At 37.7% G+C, this 20,693-nt stretch overlaps 1 protein-coding gene across 1 annotated transcript; it reads right to left on the bottom strand.

Annotated features, from left to right (window-relative positions):
- Positions 1–7,670: 7,670 nt before the first annotated feature.
- Positions 7,671–20,331, bottom strand: LOC121252513 (protein ACTIVITY OF BC1 COMPLEX KINASE 8, chloroplastic-like). The gene is made up of 21 exons (XM_041152207.1): positions 19,593–20,331; positions 18,805–18,940; positions 18,171–18,337; positions 16,487–16,607; positions 16,188–16,288; positions 15,637–15,735; positions 13,298–13,408; positions 13,111–13,190; positions 12,914–12,983; positions 12,086–12,159; positions 11,914–11,983; positions 11,707–11,795; positions 10,934–11,058; positions 10,138–10,218; positions 9,988–10,048; positions 9,843–9,897; positions 9,654–9,752; positions 9,479–9,568; positions 9,037–9,096; positions 8,815–8,938; positions 7,671–8,097 (listed from the first exon to the last, which is right to left on the bottom strand). The coding sequence occupies exons 1-20, from the start codon at positions 20,049–20,051 to the stop codon at positions 8,822–8,824; spliced, it is 2,265 nt and encodes a 754-aa protein (XP_041008141.1). The 5' UTR covers positions 20,052–20,331; the 3' UTR covers positions 7,671–8,097; positions 8,815–8,821.
- Positions 20,332–20,693: the final 362 nt, after the last annotated feature.

Here is a 20,693-nt window from a genome sequence, read left to right as displayed (position 1 = left end):
GGGTTTGAAAATGGATCCTAAAACAAAAAGATTTCCTGAAAAATAGTGTTTGCTTTCATATAAGCAATGGTGTCACCACTAAGGTTTGGATTGACCCTTGGACCCCTACCCTCTCATCCTATCAACCCAGTCCAAAATCACCATCCACTCATAGGGACCGTTCACTAACTGTCTCTGAACTAACAATGGAGGAACCAAGAAGATGGAACACCATCCTTCTCCAAGCCCTCTTCCACCAAGACACCGTGAATGAGATTCAGAAAATCCCTCTTGACCAATTTGACTTTCATCACAAAAAGGAAAAAATCATGTGGATGCATCACAACTCGGGCAATTTCTCTGTCAAATCTGCCTATGTTGCCCTCTCTATGAACCAAGACCACACCAACCCCTTAATCAATTCAGTAACTGGAAAAAAACTTTGGAAAATTAGGATCCAAGACAGACTTAAACTATTTTGCTAGAAAATCATTCACAACATCACTCCTACAAAGAATAACCTGAAAAGGTTCATCCCTCTTAGTGCAGAAGACACCAAATGCCCCATTTGCAACACTGAGGAACAAACACAAAGGCATCTCTTCCTGAATTGCCCCTTCACAAGAATCCTTTGGGATTGTTTGGAGGCAATCCTCTTGGCCAATAGATATTACTAGCTTTGCAAATAGGGACATCAAACATTGGATAGATTGTATAACCACTCCCTCTACGAGTCTAAATATCCTCACCAATGATAAACATCACTTTCAAAGTTTTGCTATCATAGCCATGGACAGCATTTGGTTTCTTAGAAACAAGATTGTTCATGAAGCCATCCAACCTTGTGTTAGCAATTTTGTTAATGGCATCATCAAAACTTTTAAAGAGTACTGTTATGTTTGGGGCACTAAACAGGTAAATGAAAGCCACCACTCCAGTCATACCTAGTGATCACTACACTTTAACTTTTGATGTGGCAGTCAAAAGCTCAGGTAGTACAGCAGCTGCCATTTGTAGATCAGAAGAAGGTACACCAATCTTTGTCCAGACTGAGTTCATCCCCAGCCAAAATCCAAATCATGGTGAAGCCACAGCACTACGTATAGGAGTCAAGGAGGCAAAGGAAAGAAATATAGGAAAAATTGTAATTGTAGGTGACTCACTACTCACACTACAAGTAGTGAATGAACCAAAAGATATTGCATACTGGACTGTTCAGCCTATCATAAAGGATATCAAAACTTTACCGAACACTTTTCTAAGCTGGCAAACTAGGAAAATTCATCGAGATCTGAATCAATGCGCATATTCAATTACGCAGTGGGCAGCATCCAATAACATTTACAGAAACATACCCCTCATCTCAATTGCCCCTTGGCTCCTAAACTTTCATAGTGGCAAAGACCCCCCAGGTCTATGGTTTTCTTCTGGTCTGTAATGTGCTAAGTGTTTGGGTTGATGAACAATGTTTGTAAGTTATATTCTAGGAATGAAGCACTATTTGTAGGAAAAAAAAAGATACCGAGAAAAAAGACAGATGGTTATATAAGAAGAATACGAAAGTGTTCTAAACTTTTAGAGTTTTAAATTGTCTAATATTTATTTACAGTTGTTTTTAACTTAGGGTCTCTTTACAGACCAATGATGTGCACCGATCATGTACATCAATGGTGCATTTCCTCTGTATGTTTTTTTAATATTTATAAATAAATAAATAAACACAGAAGAAATGCACCATCTGTGCACATTATCGATTCAATTAGTAGTTTCTTTTAACTTAAATGACGAAACTCATGGTCATTTAATGTCGGAGTAGATGATGTTATCAAGCTAAGTAACTCTTCTGAGAGTTTTCACAAACACATGGAGAGCACTCTAGACAACTCAGCAGTAACGTAATGGCCAAAGAGTCTTTTCTCCAATTGTACACTTAGCTTATAGAATCTTCTAGAATACAACAGGAGAGGAAACCGTTACCCATTTCTCTCAAGTTATCTGCAAATTCATTATTCTTTTATTAGTTATTTCTGTGTATAAATAGCACTCACTACACATCAATGAAATTAGAAAAATTCTTTCTATTTTTGTCTTCATTCTGTTATCATGGTATCGAGAGCCACTTAAGGACCCACGTCCGAACTCATTCATGGCTTCCCCTGCACCATCTCTTTCCCCACCCACCCTCTCCTCATTCTCTCATATCGTAATTACAAAATTAACTAATGATAATTTTCTCCTCTGGAAGGTGCAAATTTCTGCCTACCTTCGTGGTCAGGGTCTCTTTGGTCATGTCGATGGATCTCTCCCATCTCCTCCTAAATACCTCACTGATTCTTCAACCTCTCAACCCAAACCCAACCCTGATTTTACATCCTGGCAGCGCACTGATCAACTTGTTCTCAGTGTGTTATTCTCTTCTCTTTCAGACTCCATTCTTGGCCATGTGTTATCTTCAACCACTGCGTATTCTCTTTGGTCCTCTGTTGTCTCAATGTTTGATTCTCACTCTCATGCTAAGGAGTTTCAGATCCGATTTCAACTCACCAATCTTTCCAAAGGTGACCAAACGATCTCGGATTATTTTGGGAAGGTACGTTCCCTGGTTGATTCACTGGCCTCGACTGGAAATACTCTCCCTGATAAGGAAATTGTCACTTATCTTCTGAATGGGTTAGGACCCTCCTATGAGGCATTTATCACTTCTGTCACTGCAAGGGCCGATCCTCTTTCCTCCCATGAATTATTTCAACTCTTACTTATTAATGAAAGTAGAGCTTCTCATCAAAATAGGAGCATCATCTCCTCTGAGCACTCTGTGAATTTTAGTATTTCTGGACAACGTGATCAACGTGGTCGTGGAAGTCAAGGAAGAGGAAGAGGCCGTTCAAATTCCTGGAACAACTTCCGTGGTGGGCGTTCAAACTCTCCTCAACAAAGCTACAACAATCAGCGTCCTACCTGTCAAGTTTGCAACAAATCGGGACATGTTGCCCTCCAATGTCGGTATAGGTTTGATCATGCATATCAGTACAAGGCTCCTCCATTTTTTTCGGCAAATTACACTGCTCCTAGCTCCACATCTGACACTTCTTGGTATCCTGACTCTGGAGCTACACATCATCTTACCAACGAACTCAGTAACTTGAACATCTCATCAGCACCTTATACTGGTAGTGATTCAATACACGTGGGTGATGGAACTGGTATTCCGATTCAAAACTTCGGTGATTCTCATCTCTCAACTCATAACTCCTCTTTTTATCTTAAAAATCTCTTACATGTCCCTGCCATCACCAAGAATCTTGTGTCTGTTCTTCGATTTTGTATAGACAACTCTTGTTATTTTGAATTTCATTCTTCTCATTTTTCTGTGAAGGACAATCAGACGAAGAAGGTGCTCCTCACCGGACTCACGCATAATGGACTTTACATTTTTCCCTCTCTATCTAAGTCTACGTCCAGTCGATCCAGCTATCTTGGTGAAAGAACCTCTCCAGCCCAATGGCATAAGAGACTTGGCCATCCTTCCTTAGGCCTTGTTTCTCGCATCTTACGGCAATATTGCTTGCCCACTAGTTTCAGTGATTCCGTTTTCTTTTGTAATGAATGTCCAATAGCAAAGGCACATCAATTGCCCTTTAGTGCTTCTCGAACAGTTTATACTAAGCCTCTTCAACTCTTATGTGCAGATGTTTGGGTCCTGCACCTCATACATCTAGGCTTGGTTTTAAATATTATCTTTCCTTTGTTGAGCAATTCACCAGATATACATGGATATTTCCTATAAAATTAAAATCAGATGTTCAAGTTTTTACCACTTTCCTTCCCTATCTTGAAAGTTTATTTAATACCAAACTTCTAACACTTCAAACTGATGGTGGTGGGGAATTCAAACCTCTCACTCAAATTTGTCAAAAGGTTGGTAAACATCGTCTTTCTTGTCCTCATACGCATCAACAAAATGGACTCATTGAACTCAAACACCGTCATATAGTTGAAACCGGTCTAGCTCTTTTGGCACATTCCTCACTTCCATTCTCTTTTTGGGCTGATGCTTTTGAAACTGCAGTATATTTAATTAATCTTCTTCCTTCTCCTGTCACAAAAAATGTATCCCCATATTTTCTTGTTCATAAAAGTGATCCTGATTATAAATTTCTCAAAATTTTTGGATGTGAATGCTGGCCCAATCTTAGGCCTTATCTTTCCAACAAATTGAATTTCAGATCTGTCTCTTGTTTATTCTTGGGGTACAGTACATCGCATAAGGGATACAAGTGTTTAGATCTCATCAAAAATCGCCTCTACATTTCACGTGATGTTATCTTTAATGAGGTATATTTTCCTTACAACAAAATTCGGCCCATTCCAAATACACAAATTCAATCTCCTGTTACAGTTCCTTTACCCATTTTACAACCGTCTATTCTTGGGCCTGGTCCATACCCATCCATTCCTCTGAACACTTCGGCCCACTCATCTCCTTCGTCTTCCTCCCACACCCCTTCTACCGCGAACACTCCCATTTCGACTTCTCCTACATCTGTTGTTCCTCCAAACTCCACTGACCTTTCCCTTCCCTCTAATCCAATACCCCCACCGCCTCACACCTCTCTTGTTCCTCCCCGTTCTCCCATCGTTACTCGTGCCCACACCAACTCTTCTCGACCCTGTATGTTCACCGACAGAACCATTCATTATCCTTCTCGGTATTGTTTCACTACTGATATTTGTGTGCCTAATGAGCCGTCTAGTTTTTCTGCAGCTTCTAGGTTTCCCGAATGGTGGCAAGCTATGCGACAGGAGTTCAGTGCACTACAACAGAACCGGACATGGAGCCTTGTTCCTCCACCTCCCTCAGCTAACGTTCTTGGTTGTCGATGGGTGTTTCGCACCAAAACTAAAGCCGATGGTTCCTTTGAAAGAAGAAAAGCTCGACTGGTAGCTAAAGGCTACCATCAGCTTCATGGCTTGGACTACACTGAGACATTCAGTCCAGTGGTCAAACCTTCAACAATCCGTCTCATTCTATCTATTGCAGTGACCCGTTCTTGGCCCCTCAGACAACTGGATATCCAAAATGCTTTCCTACATGGATCATTAACAGAGGATGTTTATATGCAACAGCCTCAAGGCTTTGTGGACACTGCTCATCCAAATTATATCTGCAAGCTTCACAAAGCTATATACGGCCTTAAACAGGCTCCTAGAGCTTGGTTTGCTCAATTAAGCACATGGCTTCTTGATTTTGGTTTTACAGCATCCAAAGCAGATCCTTCCCTGTTTACCTTATTTCATGGTAATGTGCAGATCTATTTTCTCGTGTATGTAGATGATATTGTCATCACAGCATCACACTCCTCTGCTATTGATGATTTAATCTCAGCCATGGGTTGCAACTTCCCAGTTAAGGATCTTGGTCCGCTCTCTTTTTTTCTTGGAGTTGAAGTGGATTATACTGCCAGTGGTACAATTCTGTCTCAACAAAAATATATCAAACAATTGCTCACCAAAAGCAAGATGTTATTTGCTAAGCCCATCACCTCTCCCATGGCTGCCAACCTTAAGCTCTCCAAGTTTGACTCTACAGATTTTGAAGATCCTACTCTCTATAGGAGCATCGTTGGGGGCCTCCAATATTTGTTACTCACGAGACCTGATCTCTCTTTCGCAGTTAATAAAGTGTGTCAATTTATGCACACTCCAAAAACTGCTCACTGGACAGCAGTGAAACGTATCCTGAGGTATCTCAAAGCCACGATCAATCACGGCCTCATCTTCAAGCAACAAAATGCATTCACTCTTCAAGCATATTCTGACGCTGATTGGGGAGGTTGTCCCGATGATCGACGTTCAACGGGTGGCTTCTGTATATACTTGGGTCACCACCTAATCTCGTGGAGCTCAAAGAAACAGAGTACGGTAGCTCGATCTTCCACGGAATCAGAATATAAGTCTCTTGCATCCGCAGCAGCCGAAGTCATCTGGTTACAAACTGTACTTCGAGAGCTACGTATCTTTCTTCCTTCAGCTCCTATATTATGGTGCGATAACATCGGCGCGACATACCTTTCTGTGAATCCAGTGTATCATTCCAAAACCAAACACATGGATATTGACTTTCATTTTGTGCGAGATCGAGTTGCAGCAAATACTCTACAAGTCAAGTTCTGTAGTTCACAAGATCAGTTGGCTGACCTTCTTACAAAACCAATTGTGGCTGATCGCTTCCTTCGTTTCAGGACGAGTCTGAACGTGGTCGACACCCCGTTCAACTCGCAGGGGCGTATCAAGCTAAGTAACTCTTCTGAGAGTTTTCACAAACACATGGAGAGCACTCTAGACAACTCAGCAGTAACGTAATGGCCAAAGAGTCTTTTCTCCAATTGTACACTTAGCTTATAGAATCTTCTAGAATACAACAGGAGAGGAAACCGTTACCCATTTCTCTCAAGTTATCTGCAAATTCATTATTCTTTTATTAGTTATTTCTGTGTATAAATAGCACTCACTACACATCAATGAAATTAGAAAAATTCTTTCTATTTTTGTCTTCATTCTGTTATCAGATGTGACTCATTGTTGCTCCGGCTTGGAAATAGATGGTGGAACCTCTTCAATTGAAAGGCTCTAGAGAAAAACACATACATCTCTATCTAAATGAACTGACAGGTAACAAGGCAACAAGACTAACAGATAACACAATAGAAATAGGATGGGTGTCCTATTGAAAGAAATTGGATGGGTGTCCTATTGAAACCTAGAAATGTAAAGTTTTCTGGCATATAGATTTGGCTCATCTTGAAAAACTATTGCGTTTGGATGTTGAGGTAATTTCAGATAATTTGGGTTGATTTGTGTATAGTAGTATTTTGTAGATCTCATTGAGATGTGTTTGAATGTAAATAGGTTGAGATATGAGTTTAAATGTATGAAATGGGTTGAAATGAATTTAACTTTTTTTTATAGGAAGTTGAAAAAGTAGTAGACCCCATCAATAATTGGTTTGGGACAAGTTGATTTCACTCCAACAACCAAACACAACTAAAACACCAATTGATTTGTGCAAAACTAGTCTCATTTGTTTTCAGTACTCATCTCATCTAATCATTATAAGTTTCTCAAATTACCACATAAAATAAAATAAACAATTCAATTTTTTCAAATCACAAAACAAAAATAATATTAAAAAAATATATTCTGACAATATTTTATTAAATTTTAACTTTAATTTCAACTCATCTCATCTTATATCATATCATCTTATCTAAAAAACAAACGAATACTTAGACTAACTTATAAGGGCATATACTAATTTCTCTTGCAACATATTTCTTGGTCGGTGCGAGTTGGTGATTAACAAAACAATACATGTCCACTAATTTGGGTTCAGCAGATCTGGCTTCAAGCACTAGGACAATGGTCATGTCATTGAAGATTCTCTCTGAGAGAGACTTTATCAGCTAAAAGTATGGGAACATGACCATGTGGGAATCTTTAGGATTGCTGATTTTTTTTTTTTTTTTTTTTTTAAATGGCGCAAGGGTCTATTACAAACATTTTTATATTGTGACAGTCATTTACTCTCCGGTATACCACTGCCTCTAAGATCTAACCAATAAGATAGACAAAAAAATAAGTGATGTGATAAACAGATACCATAACTTTTTTATAGAATCAAAGCAGAAACATTAAAAAAGCACATTTTATTGAATAATTTTGTCTTATATTACAAAATTATACACCATTAGTAGACATCCATCCAGTCAAAGATGACTACCATAGAATTGTTACAAATTACAAATGTAACTCCTCGTTGGGGGCTGAAAGCTATCCTTTATGGGCAACCACCAACTTGCGATTAGAAGGCATCAGGTGAAAGTAGACTTGAGAGTCCTTTTGGGATCATTCTTGTAAAAACTCAAAATTAAAATGGAACAGCTTCAGCTAACCTAATTACAAGTTCCAATCTCCCTATAAGCCCGCCCTTGCTTATACCGAGATAAAGGGACCCACCGTCCACGACATGCTCCTTCAAGCTCTTGCTTTTTTCTGATGATTGGACAGCTGACTTGGGTGATCATAAAACTTCATAAGAGCAGCGTCTGCACTCTAGATCTGTAATGAGCCCAACCAAAGGAATAAATTTGCTGAAAGGTTAAGATCGATAAAATATAAACAGTTCACAGCAGTTTCTATGGTTATAGCATAAAAATGTGACCCGGATTATACAAACGATCAAGCACATTCTAATAGCCATTAGAAAGTTTCTGATTTGGTCATGCAGCGGTAAGACAGTAGGTACAGTTGCTTATGATTCTAATAACCACCATCAAACTCCAAGGTGATTGTCATGCAACCCAAAGGTGCTCCAAATTCAGTTCACTTGATTTAGAATCCAATCTTGTAAGCCTTTCTAAAAGGTAAAGATTATGGGGAAATAAATTAACATGTTTGTCCACTTTCTTGCTAGCTTATACATGGGATCATCCATTCTCACATGAGTTCTCCAATAAGGCCCTCGGCTTACATATATCCACGATATTCTGCCATCCAATAACTTCAAACACCACTTAGGTGCACAGATTCATACAAAAAGACAAACATTGCTGAATATCAGAAATGAATTATGAAAAATAATGTCATTGTTTCCTAGCTTGAACACCTCCCACCACACAAATTGGCGTGTTAAATAAAGCTCACAAGTTGACGTCAAGGAAGTAGGTTATATGTTCTATATTCTGTCAATTTTTGTAGTGTTTGGTCATACATTACAGACACTCACATATGCAACTTTTCATCTGTCCAGAAGAAGAGGAAAGGGTATTCACTTACCGGTGGCTTAAGCAGTTCCTGTTACCAACCTCTCACGTTCATCAAGTTTTTTGACCTTTATAATGCCAAATAGAACTTGAAAGCCAAAAAATGCACAGAAGACATATGCTATAGTTGCAGGCACCTGAAAAGAAACAATTTAAGCAAAGCAATGAATAAAAATTAAGCCCCAAAGAGATCTGTATTGCCATAAAGAAAAAATATTAAAAGGGATTAGCTTACTCGTATGGAATTAAAATACAAAATCGTTGCAAGGTTTATTAGGCTGCCAGCAGCTACGGCCTGTTGATTAGTCGAAAGGAGATACAATCAAGGAGATAACATGATAAAGGGAGTATTACAAAAATTTTGTTAGCCTTTTAAATTGTGTCTTAGAGACCCCAGGTTATTGTATGTGTGCATTTTTGGTGTGACACTCTCATGCGTGCGCACACACGTACACACCCTCTCTCTCCCCTTTTTATTTTATGGTCTTCATTCTGGTGTTGGGAGACTTGAATCGCCTAAGGCCCAATAACCCTCCAAGTTTCATAAACTCTCTACTTTATATTAGATGAAGCTGCAGAAGAAGGAAAGAGGGAAAAAAACAAATAAACAAATTGCTCTAGGAGTGGAGGGGTAACACTTGTACAATTCCCCTAGAAGATAAGCCAGCCAAACTCACATTCCCTATAGTCCTCTGAACAGCTGCAACACGCTGGAACGCCCGCTCTGACTCCAAGGTTCGAACTCGAAGTTTCAGATCACCTCGCTCCTGTATTAAATGGAGGAAGGAAATTCAATTTGAAACCTACCAGATCAATGGAACATAATAAATCAGAGAAATTTTTAATAAGTACCAATCGTTGGATAATCTCTGCAAGCTTTTCAACTCTGTCAGCCTGTCTGAATAAATTGTAGAACGCACGAGATTGTCTGTCCCATCTCTTTCTGAAGTCCTGAAATACTCATAAGATTCATAAAAAATTGAGAAACAGACCAGAGAAATGCAAAAGATACTGAGAAAATCAAGAGAGTTTTGAGTTTGCCTTCAGGATAACTTCAACCCCAGCTTCCTTAAACCTTAACAACTCCATCGCATAGCTACAAGGTAAAGCATCAAAGGCATGTCAGAAACAAGGAATATCTAGCTTGCTAAATCTCAGAGTTGGAAGAAGCAAAGATCAAACTCACGGTTTGGCAATCTCAGTAATATCAAATCGAGGGTCAAGGCCCTTTCCAATGCCATCCAAAACTGCAGAGATGATAATATTTTACTGGTCTGAGGTTCATGTAGCACGTACAATTCATAACAATCAAGCCGGCAATCTCTTATTATATTACCTGAAAATGCTCTAACAACAAATGTGAATGTGGCGGGAAATCGAAAGGGTTGATCTGCTGCAATAGCTAATAGATCTTCCCCTGTTAGGAGAATGCAACAGTTAGAATCTCATGTTCATGGGGAACATGTGAAAACCCTAGCACTTGCTTTTGTTATCCGAAGTAGAACATTCACACGACTAACTGATCTGAGGGTAGAAAGTTCAAAGATAAGATAGAACTATCTGTTTACTTTATTATATCTGTACATATGCAGATATGCACACGTGTTACTGTACACGCATGGATACATTACATAATCTTCGTTATTCAGTTACCCATGAACAATTTAAATAACTTCTAAAATCTCGAGCATTAATGGGGCAGAATACAGTTGCATGTGTATGCATCAAACAAGCAGAGGGTTTTCTTATTCTAACCCCAGAGTATGCCTTAACTTCCTATTCCTATGTCTCAAGTTCAACAAGACAAAACTGACCCCAGAACAGAATCTTCTCTGAAAAGTCAAGACTCCCAATAAAACAGAGGACCACCCAGTTCCCATTTTATATGCTGGTAAGAAGCATGTAAGAGGTATTGCAATTGATTGCTATCCCTGAGAATATACCTAAAAATCATAAGACCAAATTACTATTTATGTTTCTATAAAAACAATATCCCAAAATGCATTGTATTGATTATGCCCACCACATGCACTTAACTCTCAAAATCTATTGCCATATAGTTGCGACATTCGAAACTTAATCAACCATGATAAAACCTATCACAGACATAAGATCTGCACCAGGTGAATTACCAATTGCAGCCAGTCTTTGTTTCTTTTTCATTACTCTTTCATCCTTACTCAATGGCTTTTTAAACCCCGGCTCCATTGTCGCCAGCTCTCTTTCCTTTCTTTGTGCAGCAAGACGCTCTTCAAAACTGCAAAACAGAAAGGTTATAATTTTAGAGTCAGAAAAACTCAACCAGGAAAAAAATGTCTTCAGAAAATTTAGCAGGACATTTTTGTTTATTGACATTAGACAATTTGGCAGGAAAAAAAAAATGTCTAATATATAATTGGCAGGACATTTTTGTTAATTGATATTACCCAGAGCTCCATCTTTTGTTTTTTCATAGGTAAACAGGACTGCTTTTAAAAAGAAGGAATAAAAAGCTCCATATTTTATTTAAGACTCAAAAAGAAAAACCATTAGCATTCCCAATCAATACACACAGGGCCTGGCTGTACTCAATCCCACCCTGTATATGATTAAATTCAAGCATCATTCTTGGTTTACAGACGGATAAGACAACAGCTAATATTTTTCTTTCTATTGAATTTAGAAATGACTTGTGTCAGATCTATAGTGCAATAAATTTAGCCCGCTGGAAGCATTGTTAGTATTCTTGGGGTATTACACTTGACCTGACATGGAGGCATTTCCCCGAAGTGAGCTCTTGAGGCATCACTGAACTTAAATTTATTTCTGTTTTCAAAAAAAGTTTATGGAATAAACTACTAAAGAAAGTAAAAGCATATCAACATATTAGAAAATTTGAGAGAGAAAACAAGAAAAGATGGAGCACCTGTTAAGGAAGAACTGTGCCGTTCGTCTGACAGCAGTCATATCTCCAGTAGGTACAAGAACACCCATTTGAATCATTGCCTGAAGCACCTGCACTAGCATAAGAGTTTCCACCAGTAAGTACATAAGAACCAACCATAGGAACTACAATATCATTAAAATATGATAATTGTAATGATGGCCACCACCCTTAAGGGGAAACAATTACCTTATCTGGATCTTTCTCATAGACTCCATAGAATGTTTCGAGCAAACCTTCTCTGATATTTTGGCTGATACTACAGGGAGAGTAAATGCACAGGACAGTCACCATAGGGTGCTACAGAAATGGAAAAGAATCAATGGATACTTAGAGTGGATAGCACAGGACCAGAAAATACCTTCCCATCATGCCAAAATCATAAAAGATCAATCTTCCACCGTTGACATCATCAACAGCAATATTTCCAGGATGCTGCAGAAAGAAACAAAGAAAGATTCTGGTTACATCCATGAGACAGATTTTTTTTTTATAGGTATCCACGAGACAGATATGCAATGGCCAGATCCGAAACTAGAGTAATGCTAGATACAGTCCTAAGGTGTGCAAGCTTACTAGAACTCTATCAGGGTATTAGGTTTGAAAGAGGCTATAAAGGAGGAGGGGGGGAAGAGATGCTCTAAAGAATGCAAGGGATTAACAACACGATTTCAAGAATGTTCCAAGAGGGTATTCTTGACCATCTCTTTTAATTCTTCATATGATTCTGATTTTATACACCATAATTTTTCTCCAATTTTACTAAATCTGTCTTGCCTATACCTTCACCTGTGAAGTGCTACTCTCCTGCTTACGAAAGATTACTTCCCAAGCAAACTACTGAAGACAGACTACTGAGAGTGGGAATAAAGCTCCAGCCCTTAGCCCTGAAATGCTTTTTTCCTCAGCAAATACTATCATAACTCTATATAGGGACCTTCTGACACCACAAAAGATAAGACTTATGACCAGTCACTCCTCCAGCAACCTCCCCCCCTCTTCCCAACCTGCTTCTCTATATGATCACTAGGGATTTTAAACTCCTCTATGAACCAAGTTAGTATAACTTATATTTATCCAAATAAAACAGTGCAAATTATGAATAATATATCTAGAAAATAGTCCTAATCATGGCATGCTTTATCAACCTTTATAGCATTAAAACAAAAAAGCAACAGCAGGAACTCACAGGATCAGCATGGAAAAAACCATGGGACAGAATTTGTTCCAAGTACGATTCAACAGCATATCGACCCAACCTAGAAAACAAATAAATAGAATTATCAGGTGTTACAGGTAAATCATCTTTTCATCAAGATGTACAAGAGTAGGTGATCTCGTGCAAACAGGGTTTTGCCCTGATGTAAGCCATGAGATTGGATTAACCTTTGGCGATCAACACCCAGCTGATCCAAAGCTTGTATCTTGTTTATCTTGATCCCTGGGACATACTCCATTGTCAGAACCTACACACAAAATTTTTATAATGATAATGATCAAAAGAGGTTAGATATTAAAAGGTAAATAATAATCACTTTAACTGGTTGAGGTTATGACTTCTAAAAGATTAAACCTGTGGTGTCGTATACTCCCAATATATTGATGGAACTTTCACATAATCCATATTTTTGAAGTTACTTGCGAATAGTTCTGCATTGGCGGCTTCTTTTGTGTAATCGATCTCCTGAAAATTGAAAATTCTAGTTGCTAATTGAACAGGAAAAATAAAAGAAAAGAAGGGAAAGTGTAAATTGATTCATTAAGATTTGAGTTCTGTTTGTTTATATTGAATAACTGTATAAGGTTTGAGTTAGTCTATATCTTTTTTTGATGCCTAGGTTTGGATTCTATGATTATATGTAACCCCTAGGCATCTGCTTGTAACCACGGTATTCCTCCGCCATAAGTGAGGGCTATCAATAAAATTGAGGTACCGTCCTCTTCTTAAGAAAAAAAAAGTAAAAGAATAAGAGAGGGAGAGAGAGAGAGAGAGAGAGAGAGAGAGAGAGAGAGAGAGAGCTTGATATCAAGGTAAAAGAGAGTATAAGTTGCATCAGAGACCTATTAGGGACTGACCAACTTCAAACAAAAGATGATCCTAATGTGTTAAAAGTTCTGCTCATTAAATCTAAAGTATTTTGAATTGTAACAGAGGTGAATTGAAAAGGCAACCCCATGCAATTTCTTTTCCCGAACAGTGTTATAATTTTCACACTTTTAGGCTTAAAGTAGATCACATACAATCCTCCATCAGCCCCATTTCAGAACACTGGGGCATATTATTATCAAGTCAGCCTTCTTGAAAGTGTGCAGATTATACATTATGCGGTTATCATATTCCAACTAGTTTGAAATTTGGATCCTTAACAAGGTATAAGTCAATTATATTATAACTTTAATCATTGGAAGGCACCCTATGGAGGACTGTCATTAACTCAAAATTTTGTGGGGCTAGGGGTGGATGGAGTATAAATGAGGTGAGTGTACCACATGGGGTGGGGCTCTAGAAACACACAAGAAGAAGATGGGAATCCTTCTCTAGACATACTCGGTTTGAGGTGGGAGATGGGAGATGAGTCTAGAATCATTTTGGCACGACCTATGGAGCCGGGAAAAAATCCTCAAGGAAGTCCATCCAGGAATTTATGGAATCACGAGGTCACAATAAGCCTTAGTTGCAAATCCATTCCCATGGAAGAGCACTTGGAAGACTAAGGCACTCCTAAAAGCAACTTTCTTCATATGGACGATCTCCTTAGGGAAGATCCTCACCATAGAAAATCTAAGGAAATGCCAGATTATGATAATCGATTAGTGTTGCATGAGCAAAACTAGCAGGGAGACGGTTGATCATTTACTTCTTTATTGTGAGGTCGCCACGACCCAATGGAATGACTTCTTTGCTAGAGAAGGAATAGCTTGGGTGATGCCAAGGAGGGTAGTTGAGTTCCTAGCAAATTGGAGAGGCTTACATGGTGATTGCAAATTGCAACAATATGGAGTATGGTTCCCATTTGTCTTTGGTGGTCTTTGGAGGGAGAGGAATGATAGAAACTTTGAAAATCAAGAACAGTCAACGGATGAGCTCAGAAGTTTCTTTTTTAAACTTTATTCCATTGGTTGGTAGAAATAGACTTCAATGCCATGCCTATTATCATCAATAAAATTCTTGTTTATTGATAAAAAATAAAAATCATTGGAAGGCCAACTTGAGCATGACATCTAACATGACCATGTGATTTTGGTACCAACCTCAATGTTTTAAGCTCTTTACAATCAGTTGGATGATGTTTTAAACACACCTTTACCAAAGGGGATCAAAATCAACTAGGCACCACAAAGAACATGTCCAACAAACTAGATTTAAGCTATAAGTAAATCTCTTGGCTAGCTTAACTAACAACAAAATGCCAGGCAAAGATGAAGAGGATTCCTGTCATAGTCAATAACACAACATAACAAACTCGACTTGCGCTGTCCAGAGGCCCTGGCAAATTTCATTGACACATTCTGTTTTACCACTTTAGTCTATGATCGTTGCATACAAGATTCTAGACCAGTGTTTACTCACAACCTTGACGCACACTCCTTTTTGTTCCCCTCATCTTTGTTGCATGATGGAACCATCTCAATCAACTTGCTTCAAAGTTATCCTTGACGCTGTTTAGGCCTAAAGTTCCTTAAATGTTTTGGTATGATATTATCAGTGTATCCTGTCCCAGCCCCTACTGTTCCATATGAACTTCCTTGTCTCAGATCAATTCATTTACCAATATTGATTTTTTTTTTTTCTTTAAACAAAGCGACCCTCACAGACAGGTATCTTATGAGCCTTACATTTATGTAGAAAAAGGTATGAAATTCCATCAAAACCCAAGCATAAGAATGAGCCTATCAAGGTAATATGACTACCTGATATAAGACACTAGCACACTCATCATAGATAGCAACCCAATCCCTCTTAGCACCGTCTGACTTTGGGTCAACTTTCTGAAGATATTCTGCAATTACCTGAAATAAAGAATGGTTACAGTATCAATGCATGTCAGAGTTGACAAACCTGTTAACATGCATAAATATCAAGAAATAACTTTCAGACAAGTTTATATATGAGCAGCAGGACACAAGTGCATGCCCATACAGACACGTCTCATACAGACATACAACATGCTCGCATGGAGACATAAATAAAGAAGCACAAAAAAATTACAAAAATGAGAAAGAAATAAGAAAATAAAACCTCCAAGTGTCTTTGTTATATTAAGCAATAATCTAATAAAAAATTTCATTTTCTGCAGGCAAAAGAAAGCATGGAAGGCCACAATTAATATATGATGAGTACTGGCAATTAACGATAGAAAACTTTTTTTTTTTTATAAGCAAAAATATTATATATATAAATCAATAGGAGTAGCCAAGTATACTGGACGTATACAAGAAACAATTAACAATAGAAAACTAACCCTCAGGTTTTTAAGATCAATATCAAAGAGATCCTTGAGACCAGGCCTTTGTACTTTAACAACAACTTCCCGTCCCTTCAATCTTGCACGATGAACCTGACCTGCATAAAAAATAAATAAAAATTAAAAAAATTAAAAAAAAAAAAAAAAAAAAGAAGAAGAAGAAAGATAGTATTTTGATACTTGAAATCTTATAAGTTAATGCAAAAATTAAAAAAAAACGATTTTACTGTAAATAGAACATATAAGGTACATTGAGCTAGGTTCATCATAAGCATCAAAAAGCAAATAAAAATTACCAAGACTAGCAGCAGCTATTGGTTCATACTCAAACTGATCAAATATATCACTCAAAGGAGCTCCAAGTTCTTCTTCAACTATAGACATAGCAGTCTCTGAAGGGAAGGGAGGAACTTGATCCTGAAGCAACAAAAAAAAAAAAAAAAAAAAAAGCAATTCAGTTTTACAAGAAAAATCACCAATATATAAAAGATAGCATCATAGCAGGGCCATAATATCTTTTCTTTTAAAAAAAAAACTTTATTAATATGAATAAAATAGGCATTGCCGACGTACACAGGAAGCAGGTCCATAATATCTGGTGACTGTTGTTCACTTATTCTTTTTTTATAATTAATAAGAGTTTTATTACTATGAATGGGTATAGCCCGAGTACACAGGAAGTATACAAGAGGAAATACCTACACACAGTGACTAAAAAGATAGAAAATACTAGATTAACTCCAACACATCATCACCGTTCATTACATTAGCCTTAGCCCATAGACATAAGAGTTTTAAAGAAAAATTCCCTAAGTGTACAAAATTATTCTTTCAGAAAGGTAAGAAGAAAAACAAGCTTAACTTCTACTTTTAGGTTCTGATAGCAAAGAAATGGTGAATGCCCAGAAAGAAAAGGCGGCAATGTAAAGAAAAGTGGTCCATATGTTATTTTTTATTTTTAAGCAATATTTCATTATGGTTGTTGCCACCACGTCTCTAGCTCCTATAAGGTGAGAACAGAAAATTAAAAAATAAAATAAAAATAAATTTATCTGCATCATCATGTTTTGACAAACTTTACATGCTCCAAGTTGAAAAGAAGTTTTCCAATCAAGTTTTTTCCATCTAGGAACATAATTTATTGCAACCACATATACTTTGGAAAATTAAATGGCTTTTATTTCTTTGTACATAAAAAATCTGCTGTTGATTTATTTTTTATTATTCTCGGAAAAAGAGATATACCCATCAAACAAAGGAAAAGGGAATATTAAGTCCAGTGGTCATTAGTATGGCATGGATGAGGAATTATAAAGACTGTTAAACTGACTGTCTCACATCAAGAGGCACACTAATTCTCTGAGGTTTTTGACATTGATGTACATTTTCAAGAGTATTGTGACTATTGTCCACAAATAAATGATCAAAATGATATTACTGGCATGGCTGTACAAATCTATCCGAGTTCAAAGGACTTCAACCTTTATTTGAACATCTCTCCCCATTCCACCCCCCAACACCTTCCCCAAAATTGAAATATAAAGCAAATCAATACACATTGGTTGCTCGCTTGTTAGCCATACTGGGAACTCCAATTGAGAAAGTAACATTGGAATGAGAAACCCTCTTTCTTACCCTACATTGCTATCGGCTAGCTATTCATGTTTGTTCCTTAGATGAGATCACAATGTAGCAACCTATCTCAGTCTCAGAAGGCTCTAAATGAACAACAGTCATAAAGTTAAAAGGAAAAAAAGGTTGATGAAAACACATTTATTAATCTGGTTCATTTCAAGATGAGCACTAGACAGTGGAGTGTTGAAGAGAATTAGAAGCAGAGCAGTGAAGTGCAAATGAAAACTTAAAAGAAGCATCCGAGCGGCAAGTACTAAGATGGTTCAGCCAATCAACACAACATTATTGATACACACTGTGGCATGAAGCACTCATGAATGACATCTAAAATAACATAAATTCAACCTGAAGTTCTGACAACTGATCAACGTATTCTTGTGCAAGAATGTCCACCCTTGTAGAGAACTGCTGGCCAATTTTGATGAACGTAGGACCTAATCTCAAAATACTTTCTTTAAGCCACTTGGCAAGGGCCTTCCGCCTTAAAGCTTTCTTCTCTTCCGTCATTCCTCCTGCAAATCCACATCTTCAAAATCAGATCTATTAACAACCCCATCCACCCCCCCCCCCCCACCCCCCGAAAAAAAAAAAAAAAACAAAACTACAGTTTTATCGAAGTAGATGTAATCATATCGAGAGAATTCTAGATATCAAGCCTGCTCCTAATTGGAATCTAGTAGAATTTACTTTAGCAATTCCAAGTTTGGCAGTACAACCCTTTGCAAATATTGCACCACAGGCTTTTGAACAGCTTTCTCGTCCTTGAGACTTACAAAATATTGCTGTTCGTCACTAAATATTGCAAAAATCTTGCTTTATTGATTCACTTCAACTTTGATGGATGAACCCATATTTCAAAAAGGTTGCTAAGTTTTCAAAGCTATTCTCAACGACACAGTATTGGAGTCTTATTATGAACAGATACTAAACTACATGCTTTCATTTGTTGGAAATTTTCAATCCAGTAGAAGTGCCAGACCTCTATAAGAGAACTTTTTATTGTTCAGCCAAGCCTTAAAAATAAATGTCAGAACAAATCCCCATATTTCCAAGGTCCTTTGTATTGTTGAGTAGGTTTTGAATCTACTCCAGCGGCCACCAGGTGCAACAGAAACCTGCAAAATGTTTCGCAAAAAGATTTTTCTCAATATATAAATATATATGCATGTTGCTTTTGTGTGTGTGTCGACAGATGGATAGACAGATATAAGCTCTCTTGTGAATAACCACATATATATATATATAAACAAAACGGCCACTTCCAACACCATCAACCAACCATTAACCTGAACTTAATTCCAAGTTTGATACCTTGGGTTATATTCTTCAATTACATATAAATGTTGAGTACCTTTAGCACATGAATTAGCTTATCGTTTATACTTTGTATCCATTACCATTTTTTCCTAGCTGTAATAGAAGAGATTTATATATGAACTGGCATTTAACTTTCTATCAAACCGCACTTACAATTTACTTGACAGACAATGACATGATGCTTTAAATAGCTGCCTTTTCTCTTTAGATTTTGGACACACTCAATCTACATTCCCTTGCACAGAGCCAGGCCCTTCAAAAGTGATTCCTAGGCCCCACTTCCAAATCTAGTAGTTTTCATGTATGTACTCAAATTCACTAAACTCCAAATTGAAAACAATAATAAAACAGCTAAGCAAAGTTTTTTTTTTCAAATTCCATAGAACTATTTTTTTTATAGGTAAAATGGAAAAATTCCATAGAACTGTATCCTCAAATCAACACCAATACCTCAATGGATTCTTTCCCGGATCCCTTGAACCACGCATCTTCTTTACCAATCTCCTCAATCCTTCTCTTCCTCCCGTCCTCCTTCGAAACCGTATCTACCTCGTCCACCAACTCCGCCGAGGCCACACCATTCCCGTTCACATACTTCACCAAGCTCCCATTCTCACGCTCAGACACGCCCACACTGCCATTCGAGTACCACTCAGTAGACACACCGTACCTAGTATCGCCAGTAGCAGCACTAGCAGCTCCATTTCCATTTTTCAATTCCTTGATCAATTGCCTCTCTCTCTCTTCTACCAGCAAACCTTCCTCACTCACAGCCCTAATTCGATTCCTAAAAGAAGGACGGCACCTAAGGTTCCTAGATACAGAAATATGAGAGAGAAAAAGCCGGTGTTTGGGAGTTGATTGCGGAGAGAGAAAAATGAGCTCGGGTAACGTTAGAGAAGCGGCCATGCTCAGGGTTTTTTGCAAAGAGAAATTTCTATTGAACCCTAACCTAGTTTGTCATTGAATGTGCAACACAGAAACGAATCCGAAGGCTTTCTTGTGGCTGTGGACAGTGAAGCATTTGCAAGACGAAGAAGACGACTAGGACGGTTACGGTAAGTGAAGGAAGGAGGGAGGGAAAAGGGTGGAAGTGGATACGACACGTGGCAAATGGAAAGATGAGCATAGTGGGGGATTAGGGGATTCTTATTGGGTGAGAACCCCGGCGTGTTGTCTTGGCCACAATCGCGTCTCGGTATCCTTTGCCTGCAAACTTCTCCTTGGGCGCTTTTTGGCTTACGTGTATACCCACATGTAACATGTTGCAATGCTCCCTCGTCAATAACATTATAAAAGATTTTTTTGTTTTTATAAAATATTAATTTTCTTATTTATTTTATAAATCAAAGTAAATTAAATTAACATTATATTCACGCTGAATTACAAATAATTTTTTTATAACTGTGATACATTCTTTGAGAAGATAAGCAGATATTATGAAAAATTGTGATGCACCTCCTCCTTTTTTTGTTTATAGAATCAAGTATTACTTCATTCAATATTCAATAACAAATACAATGAAAATCATATTATTACAAACACTGATAA

Source organism: Juglans microcarpa x Juglans regia, chromosome 2S (genome assembly GCF_004785595.1).
Source record: "Juglans microcarpa x Juglans regia isolate MS1-56 chromosome 2S, Jm3101_v1.0, whole genome shotgun sequence".
Lineage (NCBI taxonomy): Eukaryota > Viridiplantae > Streptophyta > Magnoliopsida > Fagales > Juglandaceae > Juglans > Juglans microcarpa x Juglans regia.
This window is presented reverse-complemented; position numbering and strand designations above follow the sequence as displayed.

Bases quoted from the DNA above. Each gene is read 5' to 3' on its own strand.
- LOC121252513 (XM_041152207.1), bottom strand. From the start codon at position 20,051: ATGGCCGCTTCTCTAACGTTACCCGAGCTCATTTTTCTCTCTCCGCAA. The intron at 18,941-19,592 runs GTATTGGTGTTG...AACATTTTGCAG, and splicing joins CCGGGAAAGAATCCATTGAG to GTTTCTGTTGCACCTGGTGG. The intron at 9,569-9,653 runs GTACTTATTAAA...CATTTAATACAG, and splicing joins CAGAGATTATCCAACGATTG to GAGCGAGGTGATCTGAAACT.